The 10,809-nt window shown below is 49.5% G+C and overlaps 1 protein-coding gene across 1 annotated transcript in view; it reads right to left on the bottom strand.

The window, feature by feature from the left end:
- Positions 1-242: 242 nt before the first annotated feature.
- Positions 243-10,809, bottom strand: part of apom (apolipoprotein M) — a 48,095-nt gene continuing 37,528 nt past the window's right edge. The window contains exon 6 of the mRNA XM_072475491.1: positions 243-2,294. Coding sequence (XP_072331592.1) covers positions 2,278-2,294 — 17 coding nt within the window. The 3' untranslated portion in view covers positions 243-2,277. The remainder of the gene's footprint in view (positions 2,295-10,809) is intronic.

Genomic DNA, 10,809 nt, shown 5'->3' with positions numbered 1-10,809 from the left:
AATGGAGAGTGGAAAAGGAAAAAAAAAGGAACAGGGTGGAAGACAGGTGAGTTTAACTGGGATTTTGGCTGATCTGTATCTCAACTTGATTTCCTCGCCTTGGTTCCTTTGCTCAAACATTACTTTATTCCCTCGGTTAATGGCCTTGGCTGCTTTTCAATGTTGTTATCCCTTCATCAGTGCAAATTTCTCCTGTGCCGAGGGAAGCCCATAATATTCCACAGATTTCCAAAGTCAGAATATTTATTCACTCCATTTATTCCAGACAGGGACACAACAATATACACAGAAATCCACACACACACAATTATCACCGGTAATGTCTGCAGGTCAATATTTTGTTTCTCTTCCACGTTTCAGAATGGGTTACACATTCCTCACTACTGAATGTTTGACCAGATAGGAAAGAAAAATATTCAGAGGGGAAGATATAACCTGACCCAGTGCCTGGGTGCAGCGGCTACAGGAAAATCAGTCGGACACACCCCCCACAAAATAAAAACATTGTGTTCAGATGTTCCTGGAACAGGAAAATCAGTCCCTAAAAGTGTCTCAACATTTAGGAATCAGCAAAAGAAATCAGAGACAAAAAGAGAGAGAATCTTTTTATTTGGATAAGGATTTAAGAGCAGTTTATATTTTGTGCTGGATTACCTTCCTTTCCTGAGCTCCCACATATATCTGATATAACTTCATTGCTGAGATTAACCCCACTGTACTGACAGCTCCTGGTTCCCCAGTGCCCCACATTAAAGTTCTCATCCTTGTGTTTAAATCCCTTCATGGCCTCATCTCTCCCTCTCTCCATTGTCTCTCTACCACCTAACAGCCCATTCCTTTCACTCTGGTCAGTGACACATTCCCCCATCCCTCCTCGAACCACCTTTGGAAGCTACGCCTTTACTGGTCCAGACCCCGATATAATTCCCATCTAAAATCCGCTCGTCTCGTTCTCCTTTCAGATCTTCCTTGAAACCCTTGACCATGATTACAGTCGCCCCTCCCTTACACCCCTCCTTCTTTGGATCACTTCCACTAATGCAGCCGTGTGAAGCCCCTTTGGTGGTTTTCCTCTTTGAAAGTTTCGTTGAATTGAGGTGTGTCCGTAAAGTGATTGCTTGGCTCTGTGGAATGCACGGACTGTATGCATGAGGACCAACAAGTGACTGACCACAAGGCTCTGTAAGCCTGGTCAACTCAGACCCTGGTGACCAGGATGTGCAGAATAGAGTACAGAGACACACAATAATCTGCTGTAGACCAGGTGAGGGACCTGTACCTTTATGGTGTTTCCTGAATTAGAGACAAATGTAAGTTTTTTTTTTTCATCAGACTGATGCCAGACCAGTCGCGGGATTGCCACAGTCACATCAACCATGTGATCAGCTCATTCAGGGATATGGAGGCCTTGTGGCACAGTGGGTAGCGGACCCTACCGCTGGACCAGAAGCTTCAAGTTCAAGTCCAACACCAGGACCTGTTGGTCCGGGATGGAGCATAAATAACGCTGTTCATCGGGCTGGTAATCCGGTCGGGAATCCTGCCATCACTTCTCTATCCCAAGGAGCTGTGTGTGGAGGTAGTGGAAATCCCTGTTTGACCTCGTTGAGAATGTTGATTAAGTGGACTGATCCTTGGGCACCGAGGGATATGGGGAATGTTGCAGGGAGAGTGGACTAATGTGGAAGGTCAGCCGAGACTCAGTGAATGGTGGAGCGGACTTGAGGGGTTGGATAACACCCCTCGCTGCTCCTATTATGCAGCGTAGGCTCGGCACATTGAGAACGGTTGTAGTCTCTGCTTCCACAACCCCTGGTGAATCTGTCCAACTCAACACAGTGTGGCCTAAATCTGGGACTCTTCCTCGCTCCTGTAGGTCAGGAGGAACATTTATTTAATCCTGTCATTTCTGCCTGCAATTGGCCCAGTCTTCCTCAAGGTGCAGCAGTGCTGTCTATGGACAGAAGGTCGGTACTGCAGTACAGGAAAAGTGATCAATCTCGTTTCCCAAAGAAACCCTGGATTAACTGAAAGAGAGAGAGAGATTTCTAATTCCTTTTTCTCACTCCCTCCCAGTCTCTCATCTAAGAAAGGCATTTATTTTGCTGTTGCCAATGGAAACCGAAGTGAGTCAATCGCAGCACAGTCAAGGTAATCATCAGCTGACAAGATGTGGCAGCATCTTTTACTCCAGAAAGGACAAGTGCAGAGAAGTCGGTCATGAATTGTGTCCATGTGGTCCTGATGTACAAGGTGCTGAAGGTTGAAGATTGTAACTCAAATCTCACAAGGCTCTGCAGGAAGAAGGGGAAAGGAATTACAGCAGGTTGCAAAAGATGAGGAAGTGGAATGAAAGCCACTTTTACCAATACTTAACCTATTTTTGATTGACTAATTTCATCCGCTCTCTGCTCCTCCTCCTCTTCCTATCTGAAAGATACTCACCTTTGCTGTTTGATTTTCTTTTTTTTTTAAATATATTTTATTGAAAATTTTTGGCCAACCATCACCGTACATTGTGTATCCTTTACACAGTAATATAACAGTACAAATGACAATGGCCTGTTTTATAAACAAAAAATAAATAATATATAACAAAAACTAAAACTAAATGGCAACTGCCTTGTCTCAGATATACACTCTCCAAAAGTATGATTTAACAGTCCAATATACAATTATCTATAACAACAACCTATACATATATATTAACAACCCTGAGAGTACTTCTGGTTCCTCCCCCCCCCCCCCCCCCCCCCCCCCCCCCCCCCCCCCCCCCCCCCCCGGGCTGCTGCTGCTGTCTTCTTCTTTTCCACTCCCTCTATCTTTCTGTGAGGTATTCGACGGACGGTTGCCACCGCCTGGTGAACCCTTGAGCCGATCCCCTTAGGACGAACTTAATCCTTTCCAGCTTTATAAACCCTGCCATGTCATTTATCCAGGTCTCCACCCCCGGGGGCTTGGCTTCCTTCCACATCAACAGTATCCTGCGCCGGGCTACTAGGGACGCAAAGGCCAAAACATCAGCCTCTCTCGCCTCCTGCACTCCCGGCTCTTCTGCAACCCCAAATATAGCCAACCCCCAGCTTGGTTCGACCCGGACCCCCACTACTTTCGAAAGCACCTTTGTCACCCCCACCCAAAACCCCCGTAGTGCCGGGCATGACCAGAACATGTGGGTGTGATTCGCTGGGCTTCTCGAGCATCTCGCACACCTATCTTCTACCCCAAAAAATTTACTGAGACGTGCTCCAGTTATATGCGCCCTGTGTAACACCTTAAATTGTATCAGGCTTAGCCTGGCACACGAGGACGATGAGTTTACCCTACGTAGGGCATCAGCCCACAGCCCCTCCTCAATCTCCTCCCCCAGCTCTTCTTCCCATTTCCCTTTCAGCTCATCTACCATAATCTCCCCCTCGTCCCTCATTTCCCTATATATATCTGACACCTTACCGTCCCCCACCCATGTCTTTGAGATCACTCTGTCCTGCACCTCCTGCGTCGGGAGCTGCGGGAATTCCCTCACCTGTTGCCTCGCAAAAGCCCTCAGTTGCATATACCGGAATGTATTCCCTTGGGGCAACCCATATTTCTCGGTCAGCGCTCCCAGACTTGCAAACTTCCCATCCACAAACAGATCTTTCAATTGTGTTACTCCTGCTCTTTGCCATATTCCAAATCCCCCATCCATTCTCCCCGGAGCAAACCTACGATTATTTCTTATCGGGGACCACACCAAGGCTCCCGTCTTTCCCCTATGCCGTCTCCACTGCCCCCAAATTTTCAAAGTAGCCACCACCACCGGGCTTGTGGTGTATTTCTTCGGTGAGAGCGGCAATGGGGCCGTCACCATAGCTTGTAGGCTAGTCCCCCTTCAGGACGCCCTCTCCAATCTCCTCCACGCTGCTCCCTCCTCTTCTCCCATCCACTTACTCACCATTGAGATATTGGCGGCCCAGTAGTACTCACTTAGGCTCGGTAGTGCCAGCACCCCCCTATCCCTACTACGCTGTAAGAATCCCTTCCTCACTCTCGGGGTCTTCCCGGCCCACACAAAACTCATGATACTCTTTTCAATCCTTTTGAAAAAAGCCTTCGTGATCACCACCGGGAGGCACTGAAACACAAAAAGGAATCTCGGGAGGACTACCATTTTAACCGCCTGCACCCTCCCTGCCAATGACAGGGATACCATGTCCCATCTCTTGAAGTCCTCCTCCATCTGTTCCACCAACCGCGTTAAATTTAACCTATGCAATGTGCCCCAATTCTTGGCTATCTGGATCCCCAAATAACGAAAGTCCCTTGTTACCGTCCTCAGCGGTAAGTCTTCTATTTCTCTGCTCTGCTCCCCTGGATGCACCACAAACAACTCACTTTTCCCCATGTTCAGTTTATATCCTGAGAATTCTCCAAACTCCCGAAGTGTCCGCATTATCTCTGGCATCCCCTCCGCCGGGTCCGCTACATATAGCAGCAAATCGTCCGCATACAGAGATACCCGGTGTTCTTCTCCTCCTCTGAGTACTCCCCTCCATTTCCTGGAACCCCTCAATGCTATTGCCAGAGGCTCAATCGCCAGCGCAAACAATAATGGGGACAGAGGGCATCCCTGCCTTGTCCCTCTATGGAGCCGAAAGTATGCAGATCCCCGTCCATTCGTGACCACACTCGCCATCGGGGCGCTATACAACAGTTGTACCCATCTAACATACTCATCTCCAAAACCAAATCTCCTCAGCACCTCCCACAAATAATCCCACTCCACTCTATCAAATGCTTTCTCGGCATCCATCGCCACCACTATCTCCGCTTCCCCCTCTGGTGGGGGCATCATCATTACCCCTAGCAGCCTCTGTATATTCGTATTCAGCTGTCTCCCCATCACAAACCCAGTTTGGTCCTCGTGGACCACCCCCGGGACACAATCCTCTATCCTCATTGCCATTACCTTAGCCAGAATCTTAGCGTCTACATTGAGGAGGGAAATAGGTCTATAGGACCCGCTTTGCAGCGGGTCTTTTTCCTTCTTTAGGAGAAGCGATATCGTTGCCTCCGACATAGTCGGGGGCAGCTGTCCCCCTTTCCTTTGCCTCATTAAAGGTCCTCATCAGTAGCGGGGCGAGCAAGTCCACATATTTCCTATAAAATTCAACTGGAAATCCATCCGGTCCCGGAGCCTTCCCCGCCTGCATGCTCCTAATTCCTTTCACTACTTCCTCTATTTCGATCTGTGCTCCCAGTCCCACCCTCTCCTGCTCCTCCACCTTAGGAAATTCCAGCCGGTCCAGAAAGCCCATCATTCTCTCCCTCCCATCCGGGGGTTGAGCTTCGTATAATCTTTTATAGAATGCCTTGAACACTCCATTCACTCTCTCCGCTCCCTGCTCCATCTCTCCTTCCTCATCCCTCACTCCCCCTATTTCCCTCGCTGCTCCCCTTTTCCTCAATTGGTGGGCCAGCAACCTTCTCGCCTTCTCCCCATATTCGTACTGTACACCCTGTGCCTTCCTCCACTGTGCCTCTGCAGTACCCGTTGTCAGCAAGTCAAATTCTACATGTAGCCTTTGCCTTTCCCTGTACAGTCCCTCCTCCGGTGCCTCCGCATATTGCCTGTCCACCCTCAGAAGTTCTTGCAGCAACCGCTCCCGTTCCCTACTCTCCTGCTTTCCTTTATGTGCCCTTATTGATATCAGCTCCCCTCTAACCACTGCCTTCAGCGCCTCCCAGACCACTCCCACCTGGACCTCCCCATTATCATTGAGTTTCAAGTACTTTTCAATGCACCCCCTCACCCTTAGACACACCCCCTCATCTGCCATTAGTCCCATGTCCATTCTCCAGGGTGGGCGCTCTTCTGTTTCCTCCCCTATCTCCAAGTCCACCTAATGTGGAGCGTGATCCGAAATGGCTATAGCCGTGTACTCCGTTCCCCTCACCTTCGGGATCAACGCCCTTCCCAAAACAAAAAAGTCTATTCGCGAATAGACTTTGTGGACATAGGAGAAAAACGAAAACTCCTTACTCCTAGGTCTGCTAAATCTCCACGGGTCTACTCCTCCCATCTGCTCCATAAAATCTTTAAGCACCTTAGCTGCTGCCGACCTCCTTCCAGTCCTGGACCTCGACCTGTCCAGCCCTGGTTCCAGCACCGTATTGAAATCTCCCCCCATTACCAACTTTCCCACCTCTAGGTCCGGGATGCGTCCTAGCATACGCCTCATAAAATTGGCATCATCCCAGTTCGGGGCATATACGTTTACCAAAACCACCGTCTCCCCCTGTAATTTGCCACTCACCATCACATATCTGCCCCCGCTATCCGCCACTATGGTCTTTGCCTCAAACATTACCCGCTTCCCCACTAGTATAGCCACCCCCCTGTTTTTCGCGTCTTGCCCCGAATGAAACACCTGCCCCACCCATCCTTTGCGTAGTCTAACCTGGTCTATCAGTTTCAGGTGCATCTCCTGTAACATAACCACGTCTACCTTAAGTTTCTTAAGGTGTGCGAGTACCCGTGCCCTCTTTATCGGCCCGTTCAGCCCTCTCACATTCCACGTGATCAGCCGGGTTGGGGGGCTTTTTACCCCCCCCCCCTTCGTCGATTAGCCATCCCCTTTTTCCAGCTCCTCACCCGGTTCCCACGCAGCTGTGTCCCCCCAGGCGGTGCCCCCCACCCCACCCCATGCCAGCTCCCCCCTCTCCCCAGCAGCAGCCCAATAACTCCCCCCCCCTCCCCCCCACCCCCCCTGCTAGATCCCCCACTAGCGTAGTTACACCCCACATGTTGCTCCCAGAAGTCAGCAAACTCTGGCCGACCTCGGCTTCCCCCGTGACCTCGGCTCGCACCGTGTGACGCCCCCTCCTTCCTGCTTCCCTATTCCTGCCATGATTATCATAGCGCGGGAACCAAGCCCGCGCTTCCCCCCTGGCCCCGCCCCCAATGGCCAACGCCCCATCTCCACCTCCTTTCCTTCCCCCACCGCCACCTGTGGAAGAGAGAAAAGTTACCACATCGCAGGATTAATAACATAAAACTCCTCTTTCCCCCCCTTTTTACCCCCCTCTTCGCCCCCCATACTCGCCCCACCACTTTGTTTCAAACGTTCTTTTTTAATAACCCGCTCATTCCAATTTTTCTTCTACAATAAAAGTCCACGCCTCATCCGCCGTCTCAAAGTAGTGGTGCCTCCCTTGATATGTGACCCACAGTCTTGCCGGTTGCAGCATTCCGAATTTTATCTTCTTTTTGTGAAGCACCGCCTTGGCCCGATTAAAGCTCGCCCTCCTTCTCGCCACCTCCGCACTCCAGTCTTGGTATACGCGGATTACCGCGTTCTCCCACTTACTGCTCCGAGTTTTCTTTGCCCATCTAAGGACCATCTCTCTATCCTTAAAATGGAGGAATCTCACCACTATGGCTCCAGGAATTTCTCCTGCTCTCGGTCCTCGCGCCATCACTCGGTATGCTCCCTCCACCTCCAGCGAACCCGCCGGGGCCTCCGCTCCCATTAACGAGTGCAGCATCGTGCTCACATATGCCCCGACGTCCGCTCCCTCCGCACCTTCAGGAAGACCAAGAATCCTTAAGTTATTCCTCCTCGCGTTGTTCTCCAGCACCTCCAGTCTTTCCACACATCGTTTATGGTGTGCCTCGTGCATCTCCGTCTTCACCACCAGGCCCTGTATGTCGTCCTCATTCTCGGCAGCCTTTGCCTTCACGACCTGAAGCTCCCGCTCCTGGGTCGTTTGCTCATCTTTTAGCCCTTCAATTGCCTGTAATATTGGGGCCAACAGCTCCTTCTTCATCTCCTTTTTAAGCTCTTCCACGCAGCGTTTCAAAAACTCGTGTTGTTCAGGGCCCCATATTAAACTGCCACCTTCTGACGCCATCTTGGTTTTTGCTTGCCTTCCTTGCCGCTGCTCTAGAGGATCCACCGCAATCCGGCCACTTTCCTCTCCTTTTTTCATCCGTATCCGGGGGGGGATTCCCTTCTGGTTTACCGCACAGTACTTTTAGCCGTTAAAATTGCCGTTGGGGCTCTTATTAAGAGCCCAAAAGTCCGTTCCACCGGGAGCTGCCGAAACGTGCGACTTAGCTGGTCATCGCCGCACCCGGAAGTCGCTGTTTGATTTTCATGAACAAGGGCAGCCCTCTGGCACATGATCTACTCTTACCTTTGCCCCGATAGTTCATCACTGGCGAACGTCACAATCACACCTGCCTGAACCTGCCTTCCTGTGATGCTCGTGCAGTGGATTTAATGCAGACATCCCTTATGACTTGACTTGTACAGTTACTGCCTGCACTCCCCTGTATCTTGAGTCAGAAGGTTGTGGGTTCAAACCCCGCTCCCGAGCCTTGAGCATAAAATCTGGGCTGCAGCTCCAACTGAGTGAATAGTGAACTGTCCGAGGCACTGAAATGTTAAATTGAAGCCCCAGAATTTCCTCTCGAGTGTGTATAAAAAGTCCCAAAGCATCATTTGGAGAACAGATGGGGCAGTTCTCCTCTGTGTGGATTTATTTATTTCCCTCAGACAATATTGCGAGAGCAGACCATCTTGGTCAATAACGCAATACTGATTGTGGGATCATGGTCGGTGTAATTTGGCTGCCACATGACCTATATTGTAACAGTGACTGCACATAAAAGCATTTTACCACCAATGAAGTAGCTAAGAACATAAGAAATAGAAGCTGGTGTAGCCCACTTGGCCCCTTGAGCCTGCGCCGCCATTCATTAAGATCATGGCTGATTTGATTGCGGCTGTCACTTCACTTTCCTGCCTGTATCCCATAAATCCCAGCCCCCTTGTAGGTGAACAATCTGTCTAACTCAGCCTTGAATGTATTCAATGCCCGAGTCTCCACTGCTCCCTGCGGAAGAGAATTCCAAACATTAACGAAACTCTGAGAAACAAAATTTATCCTCATCCTGGTTTTAAATGGGACACCCCTTGTTTTGAAACTGTTCCCCCGAAAGTTCACGATTCCCACAATGTGTTGAACCATTTCCTCAGCACCTACCCTGTCAAGTGTCTTAGAAGATTCAATAAGATCACCTCCCATTCTTCTAAACTCCAATGAGCGTGGACCAAACTTACTCCACCTTTCCTCAGAAGGCAACCTCTTCGTCCCAGGACTCAGCGTAGTGAACCTTCTGTCAACTACCTTGAAGCATATTCCTTTGTGAGGAGGGAGACTAAACCAGTCCTCTCGGTGCGGTCTCACTAACTCCCTGTGTGCTTGTAGCAAGACTTCCCACTTTTATCCTCCATCCACTTTGTGATAAAGGCCAACATCCCATTTGCCTTCCAATTGCTTGCTGTACCTGCAAGCTAACCTTTTGCCATTTCATGTATGAGGACAGCCAGATCTCTCTGTATTGCAGTCGCTCTCCATTTTGTAAAGATCCCTATGTTTAAACCTTGCCTTCTCTGCATTAACCCTGCTTTTCCTGTGTAATTCCTTTATGTGCTGGTATGCTGGCTTCTACAGTTCTGCAGACTTTGTTTTAAACTGGACTAACCTTGTCTAAACTCCCCTCGGTACGATGTGCTATTTGGCATGGTCCAATGATGTTACAGTTTAATGGACTTGGCTAGCAGCCAATCAACTCTGTTGAAGTCCCGGGACTTTCTGATCACAAGGCTGCAAACAGTCTCTCTCGGTTTGCAGCCGCTGAAATCTTAACCTCTGTGTGAAAGGCTGAGAAAGACACAATGCTTTTAGCTCCCCCCTGAGATCTCTAAAGGTCTGAATAAAGACATCGCTCTCTGGAGCACGGCCTGAATGTTTCAGTGGGAAGACCCAAACTAGCTGGTGGTTTCAACACTTTGCATCCTCAGAGTATAGTTGACTACAAAGACTACAACCTCAGCAGCAGAGATATTTATCTCACACCATTTTGATCCCAATTTCTTTTGATCCTTCCCTATTCCGCCATGTGTCTGTCTTGTGTGTCTGTGGGTAGAGGGTGGGATGGTGAAGGAGAGGAATAATTAGATTAGCAGACTGTTATATTATCGCCATTACATGTTTATCTCGTCTCTTGCTATAAGTGAACAGTTTTTTGTGTGTTTTACTTCCAGATCTGGGGCTGGATTCTCGCCGGCGGGATGCTCCATTTTGCCGACAGCCCGGGGGTTTACCAATGGCATGTGGCTGCACCACAATGGGAAACCCCATTGACCATCCGGCGTAACGGAGCATCCCGCCGGCAGGGTGAAACAGAAATGCGGCGCGGAGAATCCAGCCCCTGGTGCCCGTAAGTCATTGGAGCAGTCGAGGACCAAAAATCTCAAAACCTTTACATGAATTATTGGTTAATCCACTTGGGCTGGGACTCCGGGGTCTGTGGGGCTGGAATTGACCGCACACTCTCCCAGGATGTCATAATTTTAATAGTATTCTGTTTTCCTATTCTTTCTGCCAAGGTGGACAATCTTACATTTCCCCTCATTGTTGTCCATCTGCCAATTTTTGGCTCACTCGCTTAATCTATCTATATCCCCTTACAGACTCTTTGTGTCCTCATAGCTGGCTTTCCTACAGATATTTGTATCGAAAGCAAAGTTGGCTACAACGTACTTGGTCTTTTCAACCAAATTGGTAATATATTAAACAGTTGAGACCCCAGCACTGATCGATGTGACACATGACTAGATACAGGTTGCCAATCTCTCACTGTCAGAACAGACCCAGCAGAGGTGGCTGTACAGTGGTATTCAGTTCGGAGAGAGCTGCCCTGGGAGTCCTCAACATCGACTCTGGACCCTATGAAGTCTCATGGCTTCAGGTTAA

The sequence above is a fragment of the Scyliorhinus torazame genome, chromosome 14 (genome assembly GCF_047496885.1).
Source record: "Scyliorhinus torazame isolate Kashiwa2021f chromosome 14, sScyTor2.1, whole genome shotgun sequence".
NCBI classification, from domain to species: domain Eukaryota; kingdom Metazoa; phylum Chordata; class Chondrichthyes; order Carcharhiniformes; family Scyliorhinidae; genus Scyliorhinus; species Scyliorhinus torazame.
The sequence above is the reverse complement of the archived record's forward strand: the minus strand, read 5'-3'. Positions and strand labels throughout refer to the sequence as shown.